This window comes from Rattus norvegicus, chromosome 20, assembly GCF_036323735.1.
Source record: "Rattus norvegicus strain BN/NHsdMcwi chromosome 20, GRCr8, whole genome shotgun sequence".
Taxonomy (NCBI): domain Eukaryota; kingdom Metazoa; phylum Chordata; class Mammalia; order Rodentia; family Muridae; genus Rattus; species Rattus norvegicus.
The window spans coordinates 12,739,524-12,766,546 of record NC_086038.1 but is presented as its reverse complement, the minus strand read 5'-3'; the positions used below and the strand labels follow the sequence as shown (position 1 = coordinate 12,766,546).

Genomic DNA, 27,023 nt, shown 5'->3' with positions numbered 1-27,023 from the left:
GTCCCCAGGCTCGGCTCCTCCGACGCTGATTGGTCCTCAGAGAGCGAGGCGGGGCTTGGGGCGGGTAAAGAGCGCGGGTTTGCCGGCGCGCGCGCTGAAGATTTTTCGATGGCTGGGCAGAGGCTGGCGGCGGATTTCCTGCAGGTGCCGGCGGTGACACGAGCCTACACCGCGGCCTGCGTCCTCACCACGGCCGCAGTGGTGAGCGGGCCGGGCGGGCGTGGCGGCGCCATGGTTACAATCCCTGGCCGGTCAGAGGGGGTTAGGGATGTCGCCTGCTTCCGGGGTCTTACACGCTCCCCGTCCCACAGCAGCTGGAGCTCCTCAGCCCCTTCCAGCTCTACTTCAACCCGCATCTGGTGTTCCGGAAGTTCCAGGTGAGACGGCCTTGACCCTGGCGCTGTCAGCCAGGCCCCTGCCCCCATCCCCACGCCTCACCACCACCCCACCTCTTTGCAGGTCTGGAGGCTCATCACTACCTTCCTCTTCTTCGGGCCCCTGGGATTCGGCTTCTTTTTCAACATGCTCTTCGTGTATCCTGGGCCACCTTGGCGGGTTGGAGGTGGGGTGAGCCCGGGTGGGGGTTATGCTGGGCTAGTAACGGGGAAACTGAGGCCCAGTCGACGTGGCACTTCCTATGCCAGTGTTGCAGGTTCCGCTACTGCCGCATGCTGGAGGAGGGTTCTTTCCGTGGCCGCAAGGCCGACTTCGTTTTCATGTTTCTCTTCGGTGGTGTTCTTATGACTGTATCCTTCTGAACGCTTAGTATTACTGGACCAAAGAGACACCTTCTTATCTCTCGTGACCCAGACCAGAAGGGACAGGCAGGCATTCAGAGCTCGGCAACCGTGTGCCTTAGGTGCCCCAGCTAGATCTTCAGTGTCCCTGAATAGCACGACAGGGAGATACAGGGTGGTCTGGTAGACTACAGTGCTCTGAAGTTTGGATGCTAGAGCCAGGAGCAGGCATGGGAACTGATGGGGTGGGTACCTGAAAGCCACAGAAAGGGAGGCTCCTCTTGGGATATGAGGGGACCCGTGGCAAGGGTCAGTGGCACTGTGGGCAGCAGACTGCTCCAAGGATCCTTGACTCTCTGCCCAGCTGCTGGGATTCCTGGGCAGCATGTTTTTCCTGGGACAGGCCCTCATGGCCATGCTGGTCTATGTGTGGAGCCGTCGCAGCCCGCATGTGAGGGTCAACTTCTTTGGCTTACTCAACTTCCAGGCGCCATTCCTGCCCTGGGCCCTCATGGGCTTCTCGCTGCTTCTGGGCAACTCGGTTATCACAGACCTGCTAGGTGAGCCTGCCAGGTCCGGTGCCACTCATCCAAGCCAGCTGCTCCCATCAGGGAGTGCACTTCCTTTCCCCCACTCCTCCCAACCCCTCATCTTATCCCAACTTCTGTTCTGGTTAATGCCCCTCAAGCAGTCCAGCTGGCCCACAGGATTTGCATCTGCAGTTGACCTTCTGAACCGAGCTGGTCCTGCCTGGGGGTGGTTAGTTTCTGCTTCCTGGCTCCTACTCCTCCAGCATTCTCAAGCTCCTAGTTCCTGCCCTTCCCGGTACTGGCCACTTTTGGGCCCCTTCAAGCCACCTTTCAAGGCCAGTTCTGTCTTATTCAGGCAGATAGCAGGGTCCTCGTGTTCTGGAACCTGGGTTCTGCTGGGCTGTGAAAGATGGCCTCTGCTAGCCTTTGGCTCTCTCACAGGGATCATTGTGGGCCACATCTACTACTTCCTAGAAGATGTCTTTCCCAACCAGCCTGGAGGCAAGAGACTGCTGCTGACCCCTAGCTTCTTGTGAGTGTTGGACAACAGTTCCCCCACTCCGCCTTAGGTGGCAGTCTACCAACTCCATGGGGGCGTGGGGGGTGGACGGTGAATTTGTGTTTACTGAAGTGCTCAGTATAACTGTCCCCTCCCCACAGGAAGCTACTACTAGATGACCCTCAGGAGGACCCCAATTACCTGCCCCTCCCTGAGGAGCATCCAGAGGCCTAACTGCAGCTCCTGGAACAGTAAGCGCACTCTGGTCAGCCCCAGGCTTTAGACAGCACTCTATCCTTCCCCTCCACCTCAGCTCGAGCTGAGCAGCACTCGGAAGGCTGGGCCTCCCTGCAGCCTTGGTGCCTCAGCCAGCAACACCATGCACTTCTCTGTATCGTCTCTCCGCTCAACCACAGTGACAGGACACGGAGCCCAGAGAGGCCTAAGACTGCCTAGAGATGCCCGGCAGAGTTCTGAACTACAGACCCAAGGACTCATCTTCACGCTGTCTGTCTGTCAGGGTCTTGATGGGGACCTCAGTCCCAGTCATTAGAGCTGGTGCCATCCGCCTAGCCTGTCTTTGTCCTCACCTTCTCTAGCTGGTCCCATGGACAAGTTTGGCTCTCTGCCATGCTAGTGAGCCCAGGGCCTTGAGCTCTATTTAAGCAGCAGCCCGGGTACAGCAGAGGTAGTTCTGGGACATCCCATCTGTCTTGCAGCTGAAGGCCTGTGTGGGCAGGTGTCCCTACCTGGTTTTCCTTGTTGGTATACATCTGCCCCACGGGGCTTACTCCTGAATGCCCACCCAACAGCATGGGAATTCCCCGTACCATTGCCTGTCATTTCTATGGTAACAAAAATGTTTTCTACTGAGTCTGACTCAATTTTGTAGTGAAACCTGGTGTGGCTGCTGCTGCGTGGAGAGGGAGGGTTTTAAAACTAGCAGGCTCTGAGGGGTGGATGGGGTGGAGTAGAGTACTCCCTAGGCTGACCCACTGAGTGAGGGTAGCTATAGTGTCACCATCTTCAGTGACCACCTGTATGACCAATTTGCCAAGCAAAGCTCGCCTTAGTGCAGTTCCATGTCACCTTAATGGATCCCATGTCCACTCTATACCACAAACCACGGACAAGGAATGAGCCTACCTAAGCACAGCTTGGGGGATGGAGGAAGAGGCTCTACCTCCTCTCTATACTCTGCTAACCAAAAAGGCGGGCACATGGCTGGCATGCTATTTCCCTGTTCCCCACAACAGACTGGGGAAGGAGAATCTGGCCCAAGCCAGATGAGATGGACTTAGTTAACCTTTTGGGGAGCTGCTAGAACTTTGACAGAGACTTCTGTTTGCACATTAATTATGTCTTGTCCAGGTGTTGCCCACCCATGACCGAGTCCTCTAGGAGGGATTCATTCTAGAGCAGCACGGTCCCCCCATCTGGCAGCAGCTTGTCTGGATGTATCAGGACCAAGGCCAGCAGGAGCTGACATTCCTGTCAACCTCTACAAGGACTTACTGAGCAGAGAGAGCCCCTGGGAAGCTGGAAAGCACCAGAAACAACAATGACTGAACTCTGCTCTGGGGGCCTTGTGGCTGGCTATGCAGACCAGAGGGCAGGACAGGCAATGACTGACGCATCTTCCTGGCCACATACCCTCCAATCCACACGGGTTCTAGCTCAGGCTGGACTCCTGCCTCTCCTTTTTATGCTAGTGTACCAAAGAAACTGAACATGTTACCTTTTATTTAAAAGTGTTACTAGCCCTGCCTGGGGCTCCTATACAAAAACAACACACAACCCAAATGAGGCTGCTTCCCGTCTCTAGACTCGGGGACAGTGTTGGGGTTTAGCGAGTGGAATGTGTGCTGAAGGAGGGCACCCAGGAGGCTCCTACCCCAGTCCTCAGGATGGCACCAGCTGTCCCGTTGCCTTTCTATTTACCACAGAGGAAGGAAAGGCAGTCTTTTGAGATGCTCAGTAGAAGTCGAGCATGGATGGCTTCATCACCAGGCTGGGGCAGTGTTGGCAAGACGCCTCATTCGCCTGAAGTGGGGAATAAATGGTCAGCTGGTATCGGTCACAGTTCGGGGTGGCTGTCTTACTTCTGGGGAGTACTTCCGTTCTACTTTCCTAGAGGAGCTAGGTGCGGTCCCCAATCTAGCAGGAATAGTCTCCAGCCTTCTGACCTTGCCAGTTGGCTGCACGGACCCTACTCCTCTCTACAGAAACCCTGAAACTTACTAGGAACTATGGCAGACATGATCTGAGGACTTGCCTTTGCTCTCTTTGAGGAAATGTACCCTGGGGCCTGATCTCCAGAAACTGCCTCTTGAAACTAAGTTCCTGGGGAGAAGATGCCCCCGCCTCTCCTAGGGAAGAGAGGTGCCTGTGTATACCTTGTGTTCCTGTCTTGATCCCGGATCTTCTTCTCCATCTCAGCATCCGTCAGTGTCTCCAGCAGGGGGCACCACTGGTCAGCATCTCCAGTATTTCGGATGGCAATCTCCACTGTGGGAAGTGGGTTCTCACTGAGGGAACGAGAAAGGGAGAGGAACAAGGGCTACTTAACAGAATAGCAGCTAGGAAGTCCCCCAGAAACCACTGCTTTGCACCCTGCTAACCCTTAGCAGATGGCCAGGGCATGGTGGGAAGGCCCTCTTCCTTGTCCTGGCTGCTTTTAGCAGCAGTGCTGACTGGCAATTGGGGGATGGCTTCTGTCACTGCCTCAAGCATGATGTCAGGATCTGCACCATCTGCAAGGAACAGTACCACCACCTATGGCCTAGAGAGCCTTCCTTTAAGCCAATTCTTGATAAGAATTGAGGGAGCTCCTGGCTATGGAGGTAGTTTCTTTGGACAGAATAGTGTCACAAATACAGGTAACAGAATGAGCAGGCCTATTTACCCTCTTCTGTCCACAGCCGGTCCCTGGTACCCACACAAGACCCACTGATCAGGAAAACACCATGAACACTACAAGGATGAGGATAGAGGTGCAAAACGTCTCTTCCTCAGAGGCCTCAACCTCCTCATAGAGGGCCACTGGGCTGGCCTGCTTGCAAGTGTACACAGTTATCCCTTGGCTCATTTCACGGAGTCCATACTAAGCCCTGGAGAAGCCAGCCTTTCTACTTTGAGACAGACAGCTGGTTGGCAGAGAACTGAGCCTAGAAATGCTATCTCCAGACTTAGAGCCCTTCAGAGACCACCCAACTCCACCTCATCTCTTCAAGCCTCTTGCCAAATGGACACAATGAATAAAGTGGGACAAAGGCTAGGAGAGACAAGTACTGGGGGGTGGGTAGGAGGACGATAAGGAGGTACCAATGTGATCCAGCAAAGTCTAGCCTGGTAGGAAGCCTCAAGCAAGTTAGAACTAGGTCTTTTCTCCCTCCACAGCCTTTACCCTCCCTTCAGCCTCCCTGTCTCCTGTCCTTCGAGACGGCCATCCTAAAGCCCCTGCCTGCCTTGCAGTACTCATCACGTGGCAGATGAAAATGAGATAAACACAGCTGATTGGGTTGTGTGGGTTTTGTCTAAAATATGGGAGCAAGGTTAACTGCTGGGAGGGTTAACAATAAAGCAGCCAACATTCATTGCAGATGTTTCTTCAGAGCCAGGACAGGCTCCTTTGAGCTTCAGGAATGGTGGATTTCACAGAAGCAAAGCCCTATCCTAGGTTGGACAGCAGAGTCACGATTCCTCATCACTCAACCAAACCTGGCAGCTGAGAGCCTGCCTGCCCTACTCAGAAAGCCCGGCTAGGGACAGTCCTTGACATAAAGTGTCAAAGACCTCGAGCCTGGATCAAGGTTGGAGCAGGGCTGAAGCTGGTTCCACAGATCAGGAGGCTCCTAGGCACACAGCTCAGTGTAAAACACCCATACCCACAGGCTACAGAATCTGGAAGCTTAAGCTCCTGCCAGTGACTCAGAAGCCAGATCAGTCAGCCCCTTCCTTCCCTTGTGGTCAGTCCCTGGAGCCAGCCCCTTTCAGCAGCTTCATTTAGAAATTCAAACAGCCCAGCCAGACTTATCCCTCATCTCCAGGTCATCCCCCTCAGGAGGAAAGAATTCAAAGGCGCCAAGCCTAGGCAGTCAGAAGCAAAACATGTTTTCCTCTGAATTTAAACAAGCGCTGACAAACAGTCCCACAGGCCCTTTTGTTTACCTCCCCTTGACTCTGGGAAGCTTTCACACCAGTGGGTTTGTTCAAAAATAGAACTGCTAGAGCTGATCATGGAGGGACGGGCTTAGAGCCAATACAGGCTGCCTCAGGTTTGTGGGGACATGCACATGCAAGCAGAGACGCTGCCCTGAGTCCCCAAGTCTGTGGGCCACTGGAGTCAGCCAGCCAGGATCCACTGCTCCACGGGAATTCCTACTTGTGAACTCTGAAGCCAGTGAGAACCAGGACATTCTCCTGGGTCTGTTGGAAGATGACGTGAGAGGAAAGACGGATGCTAGTGGAGTATATTTGAGTTTATGTGTGATGTAGGGGTTTTGCTGTTGTTTAAGACAGGGTTTCTGTGTAGCTCTGGCTGTCTTGGTACTCAGTATGTAGATTAGGCAGACCTCCAACTCACAGAGATCTACTTGCCCCACCTCCCAAATACTGGAATTAAAGGTGTATGCCACCATGCCAGACCTTAGTGTGGGATTTTGTTTTTGTGACCTGTGACAGACAGGCAAGCTGAAAAGCAATCACTGTCACTATAAAGAGAGAATGGACTTAAGAGCGTGTCCTGCCTAAGGACACTCAACGGGGGAAAGGAGACCAAATTCCAGTCCTCGTGTTTGCTAGCCTCAGCTGCCATGGCTCTCAGAGGCAAGTTCTACACTACTCCCGGGGAAAGGGATCTTACGGGCAAGCTGCTGGTACACTATGTCTCTGCTTTAGGCGGGGCTGAGATGTGACACGCACACATAGACTGCATATATTTCATACATGACAAATGAAGCTATTATCCAGACTTATAAATGTCAGCAAACTATCAGCATCTGTGCTGCAAAGAACACCATCGAGAAAGTGGAAAGGCCAGCTGGAGAGATGGCTCAGCAGTTAAGAGCACCAACTGCTCTTTCAGAGATCCTGAGTTCAATTCCCAGCAACCACATGGTGGCTCACAACCATCTGTAATGGGATCTGATGCCCTCTTCTGGTGTGTCTGAAGACAGTGACAGTGTACTCACATACATAAAATAAATCTTAAAACAAAAAAGTGGGGGTTGGGGATTTAGCTCAGTGGTAGAGCGCTTGCTAGGCAAGCCCTGGGTTCGGTCCCCAGCTCCAGGAAAAAAAAAAAAGTGGGAAGGCGACCCAGAGGATGGAGAATGGAGAATATATTTATAGATCCTACCTCCTAGGAATGTATACCAGAATATAGGAACAACTTCTACAGATCAACAATAAAAAGAGAAAGCAGTTAAAAACACAGGCCAGTAAGAAGGATGGGTGTGAGGTCCTGAGTTCAAGCCAGGATACCTACATGGTAGAAGGGAAGAACTGACTTCCACCATGGGGTCAGGTAAATGACCTGAAAAGGCCACTTCCAAACACACACACACACACACGGCCAATAATCAATGAAAAGATGCTCACTAGGAAACCCAGCCCCAGCCTCCCTCACTTCCCCTCACTAGGAAAGCTACAGTTAGACAGTCAAGAGCGAGCACTGGCCAGCATGCAGCCCTGAGGCCCACAGCACTGGTGGGTTCTCCACGATGATGCGGCTACTGTAAAAAAGCCAGCTGTGCAGTTCCCCAAATGCCTGGCATGACAGCAAGACATTATCCAGACTCTTAGGAGGCCCGGCCAGGAGGACTGCATGAATTATTAGAGGCTAGCCTAGGCTACAAAGTGAGATCCTGTCTCAATAAAACAAAGTAAAAGTTAATCAGTTACATAATCCAGACCTAATACTACTGGGTGGACAGCTAAGAGAACTGATAGGCACGTTTAACCAAAACCCAAATGTCCATAGCATTATTTACTGCAGCCAAAAAGAGAAACAACCCATAGCCGAATTGACACCTATAGTGCATTAATTAACCACTGGACGTGATCAGCTGATAACATTACATAGATGACCCCTGAAAACATACTAGGAAGCTAGACACCACAAGGTCATACAGTACCAGCCTAGGCTATGTGGCAGGACCCTGGCTCGACAGAAGGAAAACCACCTAGACCAAACCAAACATGCATGTAACAGGCCAGGCATGACAGCTCACACCTCTAGTTCTGTCATTTGGAAGGTAAAGCAAGCATAAAGATCACAAGTTCAAGACCTGCCTGGACTACAGAATGAATTCAAGTAAGTTAGTGTGACCCTATCTTGAAACCAAACAGTAATAATTTAAATATATTTTAAAACAAAACAAATGGCTACATAGTGTGGGATGTGAATGGGTGGCTACCAGGATGGCTTAGCTAGTGGAGTTCTAGGACAGCTCTCCTCTAACCAGCCCATCCCCTAACTGCTGCTGCCGCCCAAGGAGAGGGCCATGTTTCTCAGTCCCTCATTCAGGCTCTGCTGCCAGGCCTGACTGAGGACATCCATACCTCTGCCCAGCACGCGATCCTGGCAGTGCTTGGCCCGAGCAGTGTCACCTCCTTTCCTTTTCTCTCTGCTCTTCCTGCCTCAGCCAGCCCTCACCAGATGGCTTCCCCTTAGGCTCCGTGCCCACTCCCAGCCACCTTTCCTCTGGCACACGTAGAGTCAAACCATATTCACGACCACAAGTAACATGCCTGTTTTCTCCTGTGCCAGGCAGGAAGTTGTTCTCTGCTCCCTGGCTTGAGCACAGGGTTGGCTCAGGAGGAATTATTAGGCAATTCTAAGAGCAACAGCTCCTGCTGCCTTAATCGGCTCCTCCTCATCAGATCCAATCTGCTTCCCTGCATTTGTTAAGGCCCTGCTTTTTTTGAATAATTTATTTTATTTTTTAATGTTCATTAGTGTTTGACTGCACATATGTCTGTTGGATCCCCTGGAATTGGAGATACAGACAGATGTGATCTGCCCTGCATGTGCTGGGAATTGAACCTGGTTCTCTGGAAGAGCAGCCAGTGCTCTTAACTACTGAGCCATCTCTTCGGCCCCATTGCAGCCCTTCTTTTAAAAATGAATTTAATTGAGAAAGATTATCTGCTCTATTATTCTATGAGTGCTTTGCTCCATATATATGCATGTATACAATGTGCACATATTTGGAGTGCACATGGGAGGCCAGAAGAGGGTGCCAGATACCCTAAAACGAGACTGGTAGGCTGGGTACGGAAGGAGATGGGACAGAGACATGCAGAGATTGGCAGCCTGGCTCAAAGAAGTTTAGTGTGCTTCCAACATGGTAGAGCCTTACAACTAAGACCAGGCTGGGACTCCTCCTACCAGGGAGGAGCTGTAAGCATGGGAGGGACAATTATTTGCCTGTGACGAGTGGTTCTACGTTGTCTGTGGGGTGAAGTGATGCAGAGCTGAGAGTGCAGGGAGAATCAGGAGTGCTGGCTGTTCCCCTCTGATTCTCCTATGTCCTGTCTGTCACTGCTAGGTCTCATGCAGTGTGTGAAGCATCCCAGCTGCCCAAATGGTCCAACACACAGGACAGGTACTAAGAGCTCACCAGGCCCGACTGGCTGGGAAGATAAAATAGCCCTTTCTGATTCTGAAACCAAGTACTTGAGACATTCCAGGAATCTAGGCAAGTCACAATGGAAAGGACATTTATTTGCTCAGATTTCAACCAGAGTAGGCCTACACCCAAGGATTTGAAATCTGAACCCAGAACTAAGGATCGATCACAGCAGAGCCAGGGCCTTCCTGTCCACATTTGGGACTCAGGCAATAGAGTCCCTGAGTCCTAATGTGACACTACTGGGTGCCTTCCAGAGGGCATGTTCTAGAGCATGGAAAAACTGCAGGTGACCAGGAGACCGGAAGCCACCTGGGCCATGACAGCATAAATGCTGCTAAGGGTTGGCAATAGAAGAAAAGGACGCCAGCAGGACCCATCATGAGCCTCGAGAAGCTTCGAGCCCTGACCATAGCACTTAAAGCTGCCGCATAGCAGGGTGAAGGCAGACACTTGGTACCTTGCTGCTAGGAGCATATGCACAATCTCAAAGTGGGTTCCCACTCAACTCCTGGCTGTGGATGCATCCTCTGTATCAGTGACACTCCCAGGACCTAAACAATGTTACCTCGGCTTGACTCCGGGGAGGAAAGCCCTTTTACATTGGCTGAGGCTTGCTGGCCTTGGCTCCATACAAGGACAGACATCAAGGCTAGAAAACAGAACTGCTTGGCCGAGGGGCTGCTAGAGGAGTCTGAGCAAGCAACTCACCCGGGCCTGCTTAGCTTCTCAAGCGCTTGGGTGGAGGGGCTCGTACCCTTTAGGACACACCTCATTTCTTGTTACCCCCCCACTCCAAAACATTCTTACTATTTTATGTGTTTGGGTGACTGCCTGCTACATGGCTACATACCCCTTACATTCCTGGTGCCCACAGAGAGCACTGGATCCCCGAGACTGCCTCTCTCCAGACCCCCTTTTCTCTTGCTCCTATTACAGAAATCCCTAAGAAAGCTGATTCTTGGGATGTCTGGTAATCTGATCTGAGTTCACACCTACTAACAAACTTCCTGAACTACTGCGTCTGCAGAAAGCCCTCTGCTTTCGCTTTTCCTAAGCATTCCAGTTCTCAATGAGGTCCTTTCCCAGTGGGGGCAAGGAGTGACAAGAATGCAAGACCAGGGGAAAGGTGAGTGTGCTAGTTGTCCTACCTGAAGGCATAGGTCTTCTGGTGCCAGCTCAGCTGTCCTCGGATGCTGTACGCAATGGTGGTGACAAACTCCCCGCCCAAGCCCAGCTCTGAGCACAGCTTCAGGGCAAACTTCTCTGGGGAGTTCTCTTTCTCTGACATGTCCCATTCAAACTGGTCCACCAGGGAGATGTTCCCCACATGGATGTTCAGCTGCGGCAGGAACCAAGAAGCACAAGTGAAAGCCGGAAAGTTAGTCACCCAGGAAAGCCGGGAGGAGGTGGGGACAAGCCATTCTGAACAGCCAGGTCTGAAGCATTTATGCCCGTCACTCAGAAGCTGAGGACCAAGGCTAGCCCTTGTCTGTCTAGCTCCTTATAGAACAGAACCAACTTCCCAGGTTGCCACTAGACACTGAGGTTCTGGGCACCTGATCCCTTCTTAACCTGTCTTCTCATCCCCTTGTGTCCCACACTGACCAGTGTCTTCCTTGTCCTTCCCACCTCGGGCAATCAACCTTTATGTAGCTATGCTGGCCATGCAGAGCTCTGCTTACAGAGATTGTCCTGGAGCCTACTTTAAGCCATTATCCATACCCTAATGTCCCCACTTTACAAGCATCCTACCAAGCAGCTCACGAGTACACTGACCCTATGTTCCTTCACCCCTTAGAAAGATAAGCTAGCCCCAAACTTCATGGAAGGAAAACAGTAACTCCACAAACATGCGCTCTGCCCTCCACATGCTCATGGTGACACACGCCGATAATAAAGAAAAAAAATCAATACAGTAAGACACATGTATAAGAGCACACACACTGATACGGAAGCTAAAAAAGATTCAACATGATCTGATACTCAACACCCATTAGGATGGCTACATTCAAACAAGAAAGGGAGAAAGAAACGGGGAGTGAAGGAAGAGGGAAGGAGGAAACGAGGGAGGGAGGCAGGCTGGTTATGATAACTTTTACTGACCGACCCCGGGGAGAAACTGGCACTGTAGTGCATGGTGAGTGGGGGCATAAGACGGTGTAACTCCTGTACAAGTCTGGTAGGTCCTCAGCATAATAAAGGGTAGCCAAGTGACCTAGAACTTTCTTTCCTAAGATTTATTTATTTTTATTTAATGTGTATTGGTGTTTTGCTTATATGTATGTCTGTGTGAGGTTGTGAGATCCTGGAGTTACAGACAGTTGTGAACTGCCATGTGGATGCTGGGTATTAAACCCAGGTCCTTCGGAAGAGCAACCAGTGCTCTCAACCACCGTGACCTACCAGTGCTCTCAACTACCGTGACCTACCAATTTTAACTTGCTTAATTTTAACTAACTTAACTTTAATTTGGAGTATAAATCCAAAGAACTGAAAGCAGGAATACAAACAGGTATTTGAATCATGAAGTATTTCTAGCCCAGCCCATAGGAACATCACACTGACGCTGCACACATCACTGTGGGGTCTCCTAACTCTGGGGCTGGCTCAGCCCCTGATGGATACAGCAGCACTGGCTGTCCTACCCACAATGTGACACTTTGAAAAGTCAGCCCACCCATTGCTGAGCACTTAGTCAGGTTGTCCCTGAAAGATGTCATCCCAGAAACTATCCCACAGCAAGGAACTCTGACAGGCTTCCATCAAGGGCTGAGTGTACTCGTAGCACCTACCTTGATGATGACACGCTGGTCAGATTGGTCCTCCAGGATGCTGTCTGTGGGGTAGGACTCGATCTGCTGTCGAATGGCAGAGGCAATAGCTGGCACAAAAGTCAGTGGATTCAAGTCCAGGTCATCACAAAGTATTTCTGAAAACATCTCTGGGGTCATTAGCTTCTCTGAAACCAGAAAAATGCAAACATTCCAATCTATTTGTAGTGCCTCATTTCATGGTACTCACACTGCCCTGGTTTCTCTCTCATCCCTTCCTCCTTTGACAAACCTCTTCTCTCTCACACAGATGTGGACAACTGGAGACCTGAACCTGGCCTTCCCAGACACTCACAGCAGCAGAGGAAGAAACATCCTTTCCTTTCTGGCCCATACCCTGCAAATATCTCCTCCTGCCCACGGGCATCTTCCCATGGTTCATATCCATGAACCAGAGTGAGACTTGGGCTGTCAGGATGCAGGACATTTCCATCAGTACCAGGACCCCTCTATTGTCCCTTTGAGGCTACACCTACGTGACACCGTTCACCCTTCATCTGTGATATCTGTTTCTGTAATCTGAGCATCTGAAGAGCTGGAACCATACCTAACAAAAGTTCCTGAACAATGCATGAGGTCATTCCTCCCTACCTACTGATGATCAGCATTCGGCAGAACACACCTTCTATTCACTTGTCCGCCCGCGCAGGGCATCCGGGCCTTTTCTAACTTCTGCCTCTTATGCCCAGAGCTGCTCTCCATACCCACACGTGAGCTTTGGTGTACACAGCTGCTCTGGGACTCACGCCCACACTGCGGCTGCTCTCCCGTAAGGCAGTCGTGTTTAGTGTTGGACTGTTCTTCAGAGCAGCTTAGACACTGGTCCTCCCAGCATCGTGTTCAGGACTCTCACCAGCAGCAGGTGACGTCACTGGTTTCACTCTGCACTTCTCCTGCAGCTAACACAGCAGAGCACCTCCCAGTGTTTCCCTCCATCTAAGCATCTTCAGTGAGATACATGTTCACGTCTCCAGTCCTTACTCTAAAACACTTTGTTACACTGATTTATGTGTGGTTGCTGGGTTTGTACACACATCTGTGTACCACTTGCGTGTCTTATATCTTTAGAGGCAGAAGGCATTAGATTCCCCTGAAGTGGAATTACACACCACTGTGAGCTCCTATGTGGGTGTTAGAGATTGAATCTGGCTCCTCCTGAAGAGCAGTCAGTGTTCTACAGCCTGCGCCCTCTCTGCGCCCTCTCTGCAGACCATGATCATTCTGGTTAAGTTGTTGCTTTCTAGGGTTTGGACAATTTGATCTTTCACTTCACACAAATATGTGAAATCCTGTCATCATATTCCACTTCCTGCTATCTTTTTCTTTTTGAGACAGGGTCTCACTATTTAGCCCTGCCTGGCTGGCCTGTAACTCACTATGCAGCCCTTGAGTCTGCCCACGTGCTGGGATCAGACATGTGCACCTCTACCCGAGTCCTCTGACCCTTCTGACAGGGTCTTCTACAGGGCAAAGTGTTAATGAAGTCTTTTCCATTCTGGACCATGTACTGGTGTCCAGAGGGTCTTCTGTCTGTCCTAAACACCCAAGATTTTCTCTTATACTTTCCCCCAACAAGTTCTATGGTTTTGTGTTTTATGCACATTAAGTCTGTGATCTTTCTAGAGTTCAACATCTGGTGTGAGATTAGGTTGAGGTTCGCTTGGCTGTCCGACTGCTCTAGCATCATTCCGTGCAAAGGACTATCTTTCCTCCAATCAGCTGCATTTGCACCGTTTTGTCAAAAACCAGCAGGACTAGGAGAGGGTGAGGGTGGGGAGGCACGAGAGCACAGTGGCCTTGTGATGTTCGAGGCTAAGCTGTGGGTGAGCAGTGAGGACGCAGCGGGACGGACCTGAGCGATGCCTTGGGAATCACTAGAACTACAGATTTTGTCATGCCAGGTCCCTACAGCAGTGGTTCTCAACCTTCCTAATGCTGGGACCCTTTAACACAGTTCCTCGTGTTGTGCTGACCCCCACTACAAAATGATGTCCTTGCTACTTCCTAACTGTAAGTTTGCTACTATTATGAATTGAAATGTAAGTATCTGATACGTAACCTCACAGAGGTCATGCCCCACAGGATGAGAACCACTGACCTAGAGCTAACCTACTCACAGGACAGCAGCACCTCAAACTCACCTGTGGCTATCAATGGTTTGTGTGTGTTTTATTGTATGTTTGTTCTTTAGAGCCTTACAAATTAGCGTAAGCTGACCATGACTATGCCATCCCCTGGCCCGCTTCCAAAGTGCTGGGTTATAGGCAGGCACACGACAGATCAGAGTGCCTGATTTGAGAAGTGCCCTTTTTTGTTTATGTTTTGGAACAGGGTCTCACTCTGTAGCTCTGGCTGTCTTGAAACTCACTGCATAGACCAGGTTGGCCTTGAACTTATAGAAATCTGCCTGCTTCTGCCTCCCAGTACTGGGATTAAGGACATACACCACCACCACCTAGCTCTAGCTAATTAATTTCTGAATTACTTATATTTATACGTGTATTTATTTATTGAGAGGTGGAAGTATAAGGTAGACAGGCAGGGCCTTCTCTAATGAGTGTGCTTATTCTTGTTAAGTTGGTTTTGTCTACAAGGCAGACTACATTAACCATGTCCTCATTTTGTCTCTTAATCACACCTCACTTCCGCTTTCTGCCAGGAGCTGAAGCAGTGTGAGACCTCAACAGATGCAAACCTTCTTTAGCAGCTGAACCTTGAACCTCCCAGCCTTCAGAGACACACCAGAGTGAGTCTCTTATGTTTATTTATAAATTGCCCAGGTTTGGGTATCCTGCTACAGCAAAAAGAAAACCAACCAACCAAGCAGACAAAACCTAAGACACATGCCCAGCCCATAAGGAATAGGGCACATGGCAGAAGCAAAATGAACCAGAGTTTGCAGCCTTAAGAATTATGGGGCTGGGGATTTAGCTCAGTGGTAGAGCGCTTACCTAGGAAGCGCAAGGCCCTGGGTTCGGTCCCCAGCTCCGAAAAAAAGAACCAAAAAAAAAAAAAAAAAAAAAAGAATTAAATCACAGTGCTTCAAATGTCAAGTCTAGAATCTGCCGGATGGGCAGCTAGAGGAAAGTGGGCATTTCAATAAGGCTCGGGCAAAACCAGCTATCACATACCATTCATGTTCCAGGTAAAAGCGTCTCGCAGCTTCTGCCCGTCGATCTCCATGTCCAGCCGAATGGGGACCAGTACCTCGGGCTGAGATGCATTCTCATGGATCACAGCTGGGTCGTGGTCATCAAAGCTGAAAGTGAAAGGGCAGCAGCTGTCACCCAGGGCTCCAGGCAGCACAGAAGAGGTCATCAGGAGGTCAGTCAGGGAATGCAGGGGGCAGTACAGGCTCAAGCTCGTCTATGGTTTTGTTCTCCAACAGGGCGGGGCAGTGTGCTCATGACTGGATCAGGAAGAGCCAGGAAGATGCTGCCCGAAGAGAAGACCTAGATGCGCTATCAGAGTCTGGAGCTCATGCCGACACCCCAGCCTTGGAAGGCTGAGACAATCTGCCAAGTGTGTGGGGTCATGTTGGGACACAGGGTGAGATCCTGTCTCGAAAAAAACAAAAATCACCTCTTCCCCTTAAAGCTCAGAGACTATCTCGGGCGGCGGCGGCGGCGGCAGGGGTGGGGTGGGGTGGGGCGGGGCGGGGGTGGTGGTGGTACTAAGAGCCACAGGTCAGAGCTTAAGGAGGGACCACGAAAGGCAAGTGTCTTCAGGAGACCCACTGTACTCACCAACTCAAAGCATGGCATGGACAGGGGAAGCCCTACATGTTAACTGTTCTTCTAAGAAACTGAGCGAGAGCTGTCACACATGGGGGAATCCACATGACCACGCTGGAGGCAGAGACTGGAGTGGTATGGTTGTGGCTGTAAACTGAGGAAGGGGTGAGCAGCAGCTTCCACAGCCACACCCAGAGCCTCTGAAGGGAGCAATGGCCTGCCCACACCCTCACTGTGGTCTGTGACCGTATCTCAGACCAGGAGAGACTAAATCCACAGTTTTAAGTCACTACAGTGGTTTGTTTCAGCAGCCACAGAGACTGACACGTCACCTGGGTATTGCCTGACACCCTCCAGACAGGCGTTTGGATCAAATGGAACATGTGCAGGGACAGGGACAGCCTTGCGACTGTGCCCCCAAGAGTTACACTGAGGTGTGAGGGAAGGGGAAGACTGTGAGAGAACAGAGCAGGGAGCCAGGGAAGATAGGGAAAGCCACGGATGATGTCCTGGAAGGAAGAGGACAGCGTCTGAGGCAGTGGCAGGGCAGCATCTGAGAAGGAGACTAAAGCGCGCTGGAGGATGACGGGGACCTGTGCAGAGGCCAACGCTAACTCACCACAAGGGGAAGGTTCTCTTCTTGTCCCGACCCATGCGATTCCTATTGATGGTGGTGGAGCACGGCACAGCGTCCAGATGGTGGGAGCTGTTGGGCAGGGTGGGGACCCACTGGCTGTTTCTCTTGGCCTTCTGTTCCCTGGAGAGACAGGAGGAAGTAACCCCATCAGAGCAGGGCTTAGATTCTGTTCACTGCGACGCCCTGCTCATGTTCAGTGGGCACTGCTGTGCCCGACAGCCTCCATGCCCCTGTGAGGGCATCTGGGCATTTCTTACACCGTGGGACTCCTCCTGGCGCCTGGAGGTACCTGTGTGCAAAGGCCACAGAAGTTCAGATACAGGACAGGGAATGGTGGGGAAGCCTTTAATCCCAGCACTCAGGAGGAACAGAGAGGCAGGTGGTCTCTGAGTTCCAGGCCAGCTAGGGCTACAGAGTGAAATCCTGCCAAAAAAGAAGAGAAAAAGAAAGAAATAGAAAAAAGAGAGAATAAAAACCAAGTTAGCTGATACAAGCAGGCAGGACACGTATGCTGCTCTCTGCTCTTGGCAGGGATGTAAAGCCTTTGAGCCTTGCCTGCCCTCAACACTGAACTGTAACGGAGAACTGTGAGCCAAGTAAACCCCTTTTCCTCCTAAGGTGCTTTTCTTTGGTCAGAGTATTTTACACAGCAGCAGAAATGAGGCTGAAGCCCTCAGTTATATCCCCACGCTGCGCTCACAGCCCCTGAAGACGCCGTCACTAGTGTTCCAAGGGTGCCATCTGTCCTTCCTAAGAGAGGGTGGGACTCGGTCCTCCGTGGCAGAGCCTTTAACTCTAACTTTTATTTTTGAAGGAAATTTCTAAAAAGCCAGGGCCACTAATACCCTTAATGCAAGGTCTGGGACCACCCTCTGGGGAAGGGTGGGGCAGGGGCACAGGACCGAGTTTGGTCTCAAGCACAGCAGGCCTGGCTTTGTCCTTATGATGTGCTCCCTCCTTTGAGGCCTGGGGACTCATTTGCCAGCGGACCAGTGTCTACCTCAGCCCACGTGGACATATGGCTCTAGAAGAGCGTGAAATTTTAAGTGGCAGATTCCTAAGCCCCACCCAGCAAGTGAGTGGGGTCGAACTCTGGAGAGGGCTGGCAGTTTTTGCACCCTGCAGACAACCCCAGGGCAGCTGGGCTGGTATTTAGAAACTACCGATATTCACCGTTCACCTCTTCTGTGCTGACCCTCAATTCCTGCCCTACCTCCAAGCTTCCCAAGAATCCCAATAGGGGACAGGATAGGCAGGCTTCGGGCCCTTTGTCAGGCTGACAGAGCACTATAGCTCTCCCTGTTGCTTTGGCTTCCAGGACAACAGGCCTGTACTCCCTCAGCTGGCCCTCAGCTGACACAACCGAGAAACTGTTTACCACTGTATAAGGGTTCCCAGCTGACATGTGCAAACATAAAAGTGTCACCCACGTGCACATAATTTCCGTCAGTGACTTCCTGGCGAGGTCCAGCTATCCTTATGTTCTTACCACATCCCTGAGGGGCCTCGGGGGGACGGCAAGAATCTGCTGAGCACACGTCTGCATGGCTCACCAGGCTGGATGAGTGCCACCCCTTTGGGGGCCGAGGGGGACCAGAAAGCAATCTAACAAGGAGATGAGGGAAAGCCTGGTTGGAAACGCTCCCCATAACCGCATGGCCCTGAACAATACCTCCCCTCAGCACCTTGGGGTCTGGACTTAAAACTTTCTTTTGTCTCTTGACACTCTTTTGTCACTGTTAGTCCACGCAGGCCTTTAGACCCACACCCTCGTGCATTCACTTTAGAGGTCGGTCTGCGATTAGAGGTGGGGGTCACAGTGACTGCAATGCAGCTCAATGGGAGAGTGTACACACAATTAGCAATGGGGCCCCGAGCTCCATCCTCAGCCTCACCCAGGAGAATAAGATCACGTAGATGACAATCATTCCTGCCATGTTTGTTTCCCTCCCGTATCACTAGATATGCACTGCACTCTAGTTTCTTGTACACTGTGGTCTGGGGTGCAGCTCAGAGATGGAACACAAACTCACGGGGTCCTGGGTTCAGTCACTAGCATCGCTCCAGCTCACCAAACCTACGGGCTTCTCAGTTCACGTCTGAGTCGAGGTGTGGAGACACAGATACAACACAGTACATTTACAGTGATTTGCCATCCATAACAAAAGTTCTGTTCTAGGCTGGAAAGATGGCTAACGGGGTAAATGCACCTGCTTTCCAAGTATGGTGATCGGAGTTTGAGGTCAGCCTGTTTTACAGAGTGAGTTCCAGGATAGTCAGAGCTACACACAGAGACCCTGTCTCGAAAACAAAACCAAAGTTTGGGTGGACCTGAGGATACAGGTCAGTCAGCAGAGCGCTCGCCGAGCAGGTACCAAGTCCTGGGCATAAGCAGGCATGGCGGCATGCACCTGTAATGCAAGCATTCGGGAGGTGGAGGCAGGAGGATTGGAAGTTTAACACCATGCTTAACTACATGGCCAGTTTAAGGCCAGCCTGGGCTACATGAGATGCTTCTCAAAAAAGTTCTTTTAAAGTTCCACATATACACATATCCATACATACATACACATTCATACACTATACACTACATACATACATACATACACATTCATATACTATACACTACATACATACACATTCATACACTATACACTACATACATACATACATACATACACATTCATACACTATACACTATATACATACATACCTACATACATACATTTAAATCTATTGTTTCTTTTGGGAATTTATCTAAGTCACCATTGGTTTTTTTTGATAAATGAATCCCAATTTTGGAATATTACATTTCAGAACCCAAGTCTTGGCCCGTTTCTTCAGAATTCCAAAGATACAGAAGAAACTTAGAAGCCCAGGTCAGGCAATTATGAACTCAGCGAGGAAAGGGTTGAAGGGCAGTTCAGCTCAGCTCAGTTCAGCTCACTTTAGCCTGCTCTTGAGGGTGGGAACGCCCGCCTGCCCGCGCATGTCCCCGGAGCACACTAGGATTAGAAGACGTACCTGAGGTAGGTTGGGGGCTCTGTGCTGATGGACACAGCCTTGTACTTCTCGTCATTGCCGTCCAGAATCTCTTCCACCTCTGAGGCTTTCAGTAGCGTCACGCTGGTGGCCAGGGTGGTGTATCCATGGTCTGTAAGCAGAGAAGCCCCAGTGCGGTCACACTGCTGCAGTGTGATGGCTGCCAACCATCGATACAGCACATGAGGTCCTCACATGCAGGAGGCGGGAAGCGAGGTGTCAAACTCTACTGCTGAGTGCCAGCCTCTTCCAAAAGGGCGAGCAGCCTGAGGCTTGGCCTAGACATTAGAGAGGAGGAAGCCTCGGCAGGATGGATTTGAGGAATTCACCTCCTAAGAGCATTGGCTCGGAGGCAGAGATGTCCGGGGCAGCTGCAGCTCAGGGGCTGCCAGGAAGCTGCCGGACAACACCCCAGTGGGAAGAGGTCTGACACTGCCACAATCTAAACACAAAGCAAGGACGAGACAGATGAAAGATGACGACTTTTCTTTTAAAACAAGAGCCCAGAGAGTTGGAAAGAAGTGTTCGCCTCAAGCAGGAGTTACCATGCCTGAGCCAGTGCAGATGTGCTGTCTGGAAACCAAGACAGACTTCATCCAACGTGAGTCCAGCTCTTCTAGGGGCCTTTGTCAAGAGCTGCCAGTTATCTGCAGGACCTGCTCAGCTTCACAGGAGGAATCTCTCAACCACAGGGAGGGAAGGAAGGAAGGAGCACAGCAGAAAGACCAGTGCGACTTCATAGGAACTCAAGGAAGGGCAGGCAGAGCTAGGCAGGCACCATGCTAGTGACCGTCCTCCACTTGTGGCCCAAGGGATACAAACGAAACTGTTTTAGGCAACAGTGGGTCTGTTTTAGTAGTGAACAAAAGCAGCTCTGGCTCCTGCAGTAAAAGAACCCCAATTTACCACAACAGACAAAACTACATCAGCACCTACAGACGAGACAGACGACAGAGTGCTGGGGAGCACGCATGCTTGCATGCACGCACACATGCACCCAGGCCCAGGGCAGCTCTCTACAGGGTGCCTCTGCTGAGTGGAGAGCAGTTTTGCCACCTGCCAGATGGCATGCTGCAGCCACACCCAAGCCCATAATCTAGAGGCGCCAAGACTACGAAGAGCATGTGTCATGCTGAAGAGCTGCCACAGCCCAGAGCTTGCCCTAGGTTTGCTGGCATCAGATGGCTCACCTGGCAAGCCCCAGGCACAGGGCGGGCCACGGAATGGGTACATGCACGTGAGCTCAGCACGCCGGTTGTCAACATGAAGTAGTACAGACAGATGTGCTGTGGGAGGGAAGCGGTGACAGCCCCAGAGGAGAGAGGGCTGGGGCCACCGTCTACGGCCGCAAGGATGACTACAGCGACACACTCAGCAAATGGTAGCAAATCTCAGCATTCCTAAAACGTTTTGAGACCAACATGTCTTCACAGCACCTGCTACTGCCCTGGCCCAGCCCCTCACAGACCCGCTGGCCCAGCCAGGAACACACAACAGGGGAGTATGAGCCACTCTCTCCTGAGGCCCGTGTGCACTGGCAGGGTGGCCCGCCCCGGGATGCTCCCTACCGAACTGAGGTCAGGCTGCAATGAAGACACTGGAGTGAAAACGTTTTATCTCCGTGACATAAGCGAGTGGTTTTGAAACAGGTTTACAAACCCTCGTGAAGACGCACCCTTAGTGTTAGGTTTTGTTTTTTTACCATGTGACGATGCCACTATTTTCTTCCTTTCTTCCACAGTGGCTAGTCGCCGCCAGAGTGAGGGGTATCTCTTGTACAGAGAACCTCGGAACATACGCAGGTAGTTTCCCACCTATGGGTAAAGCAAGAAGGCTCATTATGAGGGTCGGGCTACCTACCACCATGCCGAGACAATGCCTCCAGACGCCGGGCTTTCAGGAGTCAGCAAACACATTCTGCTGACATCAAGGGTTCAACAGCAGTGCACATCTGGCTGGCATCTGTGTCTCCTGATCCCAGAGCTTAGTAAGAAGCTTATGATTTTGACCTGACTAGAGATGTTGGCACTTTTCTGAAATCTAAGACTCCTGTGACCTTCTTTCATCTTAAGAAGCGACTTTGATATTTTTACAAGGCAATAAACACCAAAAAGTTTTTAATTTTAGACAGATGTGAGATAATTTGTCCTGTTGCCTATGTTGCTTTGTTTAGTAATAAAACTCAAAACAGAGATGCCAAAGAATTTTCTAGAGTCTAAAAAAAGTACTGTATTAGTAATCCCTAGCCTAGCCTATAAATCACTACTTCCCCAGTAACAGCCTCAGTCTGTTTGTAGCAATACAGTAAGCACGGCCCCTGATTAGACGGAGGCCTATGACTGTTTTTAAGATGCTCTACGGTCTCACTGACTTCAGAAATGCTATCTTCAGAGTCACACTGTGGGGACAACCAATAGACGGGTGTGAGGTGTTCACTCTGGCAGTGAGTCTAGGCCTCTCTGTTCACCCATCGAGTGCTTAACGACCCTGACTTTTCCCCTAAGAGATTCTCACTATGCAGCCCTGGCTGGCCTGGAACTCACTATGTAGACAAGGCTGGCCTTGAACTCAGGATGGGCTGGCCTGCCTCTGCCCACTGAGTCCTGGGATTAAAGGTGTGCACGGCCACACCAGGCCCTCAAGTCTGGATTCTGCTTCAGAAAGGAACAGTTCTATTATTCTTTTCATCGTATCTACCTAGCATAGTGTACATTTATGAAGTGAAGGTAGTTTCTGCACTTTTCTTCCAGAAGAGATTTATGTAACCCACAGCTAGAGTGCTGAGACCAAGAGTCTATACGCAGAACAGCAAAGACTCCTGGCTGCTGTTTGGTTTGTGGGTCACTATCACCCAAAGGTAAAAGGATGGTTTCCATTCACTTTTAGAAAAAAGTTAGCGATATTGTCGATCTTTTTCCCTAGAGTCTCACTGCATAGCCCTGGCTGGCCTGGAGCTCATTATGTGGACCAGGCTGTCCTTGAATTCAGAGATTGGGCCTGCCTCTGCCTACTGGGTGGTGGGATTAAAGGCATGCACTACAAAGTAGTCTCCCATGGCTACTCTGAGGGTCGTGTACCACAAACTCTAGAACACTAGGCTGGACCACTTGGCTTTTCCTAAATCAGTCTTTGTTCTTTCTGAAATACAAAATAAAGATTCTGGACTTGGGCATTCATTTCTTCAAAGTCCTGTGACTCCTGTGGCAAATGACAGGATGACAGGGACATAGTCATATCCGCTGCAGACGTCCTCCCAAAGCAGCTCCACAGAGGTCAGAGACACTGCTAGTGTGCTGCATCTGTCCCATCTGTCTAAAACTGAATCCATCATCCAGACAATACTGCAGACAGAAAATACTATATGACCCTGTGCTCTTCCCAAAATCAAAGCCAGGCTCCAAGGAGTGAGAAACCACCCATTTTGGTCTTGGGGATAACTATTCTCATTCAACTGGGAAGGCAAAGAGTCAAGAGCCCAAAAGGAGGCTGTGGTTGGACTTCTAAAACCGAAAACATTCGATGACAATTACCTCAAGAGACATGTATTTCCAGTTTAAACATCTCGGATGCATGAGAAAAATAAAACCGGTCAAGAGTACTCAGTGCAAGAACACGTGTTCAGTGCGCAAAGGCTCAGGGCTCCCCAGCATGAGAACTGAGGAAGGCAGGAGAAGAGAGTGGCGAGAGGGTAAGGAGGCACAGCAAGCTGTCCCGAGGTTCTTCCCACATGACCAGGAGCTGTCTCTCAATTGCTCCACCAGATACGTATTTTCTTTTCAAAACTACCCCCAGCCTCTTAGAGCTCAGGCCAGATTTACTCTTTCACTGGTCAGTTCAGGGAAGCGTCTTTCAACAAATTCTCCTGCATAGATTGTTCCTTATGTACTGACCTTGCATTTGCACAAATGCCTACTGGCCAACCAGCACCCTTCCGAGCCACAGGAGATGGCCGGGCCCTGACTGCACGTCCCCAGCACTGCCACCTTGGAACAGTAGCAGAGGTGATGGTGGGAACAGTCATGGCAGCCTGCACTTTTTGTTTAATGGAAAAAAGTGAAAGCAGAAATGCTAAGTCTAGATGTTTCTGACAATACTGGTCCCACTACCTGATTCAACCAACACCCTAATGGAGTATAAGACACTCAACAGCTGCCAGGAGGTAACTGCTGGCAGTTTGAAATGGCATTAGTTAGCTCTCTAGGGTGGGCCCTACCTCCTTACACATGCTATATGTCTACTGGTTAATATTCACATATTGAGGGGTTGGGGATTTAGCTCAGTGGTAGAGCGCTTGTCTAGCAAGCGCAAGGCCCCCAGCTCCGAAAAAAAGAAAAGAAAAAAAATTTCACATATTGGAATTTTATGGTTTTTTTTTTTTCTTTTGAGACTACGTAGACCAGGCTGGACTCAAACTCACCCTCTATTCTACCTCTGGAGTGTTCAGGTTAAAGGTGCAGCCTAGTGCTTGGCCACCCACAGCTTAAAATACAAAAACAAAACAAAAACAAAAACAAAAAAAAACAATAAAGAAAAAGAAAGAAAGAAAAGGAAACATAAACGGGATGTGGTGGCACCAAGTGCTTTGATCCCAGCATTTGAGAGGCAGAGGCAGGTGGATTTCTGTGAGTTCAAGGTTAGCCAGGTCTCAAAGGGGAGTTGCAAACCAGCCAGGGTCACACAATGAGATCTTGTCTCAAAGAGAAGGGGGGAGTGGAGACATAAACTGGTTGGCGGTTGCCCTTAGATGGAAGAAAGCTAGTTTGAGACAATCTGTTTTAAAAAAGAAAGAAAAGAAACTTCATACATTTGGCTGGTCTGTAGGTCTAATTGTAGGGTTTTTCTAAGACAGTGGTTCTCAGCCTTCCTAATGCTGTGACCCTTTAATACAGTTTCTCATGTTGTGATGACCCCTCACCATAAAATTCTCCCGTTGCTACTTCATAACTATAATTCTGCTAGAGTTACAAATCATAATGTCACTATCTTATATGCGGGATATCTGATGTGGGAGCCCTATGAAAGGGGTAGCAACACACAAGAGCGAACCTAAGGAACTATGTCCACTTAACTGAACAGGGGCTGTCTCTTCTAGTTATGAGTTATGGGTTAGCGATCCTTAGATTTATCCCCTATAAAGACTCAAAATCAGTTCACAGATCTCCAAAATGTTAGTGCTTCTGGCCTTGGGGCCTCAACCACTCAAAAGCAAACATCCTCCTCCAATCACTTTCTACACATCATAAAACTTATGCTACTGCACTCCACCACAGAAACAAGGACACAAAGGGGAGGAGGTTTTCCTAAGCCTCAGGCTTACAACTAGAGGTTTCAAGACCATGGCAGTGGGGTGCACGAGAGCTGCCGAAGGGCTCAAGGGCAGTACTGCACCTCCAAGCACCCAGGGGCTTCCCAAACATCCTTTTTCCATTTGCCTAGAGTGAACCGGCTCGATGCTCTAAGCTCTAAGCTAGGGCAGATGCTTAGGGTCGGATGTTAAGTGGGTAAGGAAACCTAGAGGCCACGCCCACCAGGCCACGCCCCAGCTGCGAGCACGAGCCCGCCTCCGCGATGAATGGAGGCGCGCACTCGGGGAGCACTGGCCCGCCCCGGGATTCGAGCCGGCCAGCCGCTGCTCGGGAAGCCGAGAACGCGCCGCGGGCTACCTCGGAGCCGATCATGTAGAACTCCCCGTCGTCCTCCAGCTGAAACTTGACGGGCTTCTGCCCGAAGGTCTTGCTCAACGCCATCATCATCATGGCGGCGGGGGAAACTGGCAGCCGGGGTCGAGCTGGAAAGAATCCGGTGGGCTGGGGCGGGGCCGAGGCGCGTCGGACCGAAAGGAACGGAGGCCGGGAGGTGAAGGACGGACAGGGCGAGCCGGGCAAACCGGGAAGGCGCTCGCGTCACTACTAGGTTCTTAAGCCGTCTCTGCGAAGAGCAGGCCTCCCTCCGTGCGCATGCGCGTGGGGGTGCTGACGCTAACGTGCGCGCCGCCGCCTGCGCGAGCGCGTTCCCGCAGGCCCTTAAAGGGACCCGAGCTTCTTTTGCTTCCAGGCGGGTATGGAGGGAAACTTCTCAGCGACAGAAATAGCCACTGAGGTCCTGACTCAGGCGGTGGCTTTTCTAGTGGCACAGCCTGAGATGGCACTCCGCCCTGGGATGAAGGGAATAAATGAGATGTTAAGCGGGGAGAAGAACCGCTCCATCTGGAGCGGGGTGGGCATGGCGACCCCAGGCCGGCCAGGTTCTCCACCCGAAGGTGCGCTAGGAATAGCTAGCTATCCGCTGCAGGCCCACAGCTATTCCCGAGGCAGTAGGGATGGGAAGAATAACAGTACTGGATGGAGGTTGGTACTATTCAAAGATCTATATAATGTGCCAGGTGACCGGGAAGAGACACTTGCCTTCCTTCCTTACCTCTGCAAGCTTGGTGCCCACAAGCCCAGTCCTGTTCTGTGCCTCTGCCGGCCTTGGGCCTTAACAGCCCCGAGGCAAGACAGAGCTTCTGGAAAGTGTCCAAGCAGTCCACCCTCTGTTGAACAGAGCCTTGACTCCAAAATGTTTAAGTAATGTTTATTGTAGCGCTATTACAATAGCTTAAGTTATAGCCCAGCCTAGGTAGAAGAATGGTTGAAGAAAATGTAATCTAGGCAGGGTGTCGTGGCTAGCCCCAGCACTCGGGAGGCAGAGACAGGAGGATTTCTGTGAGTTATAGGCAAGTCTACACAGTGAGTTTCAGGACAGCCAGGGGTAGGTAGAGAAACTGTCTCAGAAAAAAATAAAATAAAATAAAGCAAAAAGAGTGAAATGTGTGTACACGACGGAATTATTTTTTCAGCCCCCAAAACGAAATCGTTTTCAGGAAAATGGATGCAACTGGAGATAATCGTATTAAATCAAGCCAGTCTGAGAAAGACAAATAGGTTTTCTCTCCTTTGTGCTTTCTAGATTTCACATAGATTCATAAAATATGTACTACACAGAACATGAAAGAAAAGTGACATTGTGTATGGGAGCAAAGGGACTAACAGGAGAGGGAGGGGGGATAGGGGAAGTGGGGTATGGGAGGGGGAGGATGTACAAAATATAAATACCTTTAAGAAAGTGGAAATCAAACTGGCCAGTTTCATAAGGGTCAGCCTAATGAGACCATAGTTGTGACTAGGGTCCTTAGGAAGGAGATGTTAACTAGGAAGGGCCGTGGTAACCAGGAGTTTGCCCAACTGTCCTCACAGCCACGGGAACCAGAGTGTTAAGGGCCAGGCATGGTGGTTCACACTTTTAATCCCAGAACTCCAGAATCCTAGGCAGGCAGACCTCCGTGAGTTCCAGGACATGATGTGTGAGACCATCCCTTCCCCCAGGTAATTAGGCAC

At 50.6% G+C, this 27,023-nt stretch overlaps 2 protein-coding genes and 1 long non-coding RNA gene across 19 annotated transcripts; 2 read left to right on the top strand and 1 right to left on the bottom strand.

The window, feature by feature from the left end:
- Positions 1 to 68: 68 nt before the first annotated feature.
- On the top strand, positions 69 to 12,621 carry Derl3 (derlin 3). Of its 15 annotated transcripts, none has more exons than XM_008773841.4 (8): positions 69 to 201; positions 312 to 377; positions 460 to 533; positions 653 to 746; positions 1,102 to 1,297; positions 1,709 to 1,799; positions 1,928 to 2,017; positions 3,138 to 5,362. In XM_008773841.4, exons 1-7 carry the CDS (start codon positions 109 to 111, stop codon positions 1,998 to 2,000), a joined length of 687 nt encoding a protein of 228 aa, XP_008772063.1. In that variant the 5' UTR covers positions 69 to 108; the 3' UTR covers positions 2,001 to 2,017; positions 3,138 to 5,362. The 15 variants fall into 15 exon arrangements, with proteins under 15 accessions (XP_008772063.1, XP_063135593.1, XP_063135596.1 ...); XM_063279523.1 differs by lacking the exon at positions 3,138 to 5,362 and adding an exon at positions 2,183 to 2,639; XM_063279524.1 differs by having other exon boundaries at positions 71 to 201; positions 315 to 377.
- Positions 3,493 to 26,442, bottom strand: Smarcb1 (SWI/SNF related, matrix associated, actin dependent regulator of chromatin, subfamily b, member 1). 3 transcript variants are annotated; one of them, XM_006256318.5, is made up of 9 exons: positions 25,311 to 26,442; positions 21,323 to 21,461; positions 19,630 to 19,759; positions 16,588 to 16,725; positions 15,366 to 15,493; positions 12,196 to 12,362; positions 10,552 to 10,742; positions 4,163 to 4,294; positions 3,493 to 3,809 (listed from the first exon to the last, which is right to left on the bottom strand). In XM_006256318.5, the coding sequence occupies exons 1-9, from the start codon at positions 25,401 to 25,403 to the stop codon at positions 3,770 to 3,772; spliced, it is 1,158 nt and encodes a 385-aa protein (XP_006256380.1). In that variant the 5' UTR covers positions 25,404 to 26,442; the 3' UTR covers positions 3,493 to 3,769. The 3 variants fall into 3 exon arrangements, with proteins under 3 accessions (XP_006256380.1, NP_001020899.1, XP_063135315.1); NM_001025728.1 differs by having other exon boundaries at positions 21,350 to 21,461; positions 25,311 to 25,599; XM_063279245.1 differs by having other exon boundaries at positions 3,493 to 4,294; positions 21,350 to 21,461.
- On the top strand, positions 13,105 to 15,830 carry LOC134483889 (uncharacterized). Its single transcript, XR_010061053.1, has 2 exons — positions 13,105 to 14,980; positions 15,623 to 15,830. It is a non-coding gene; the product is annotated as an uncharacterized LOC134483889 (long non-coding RNA).
- Positions 26,443 to 27,023: the final 581 nt, after the last annotated feature.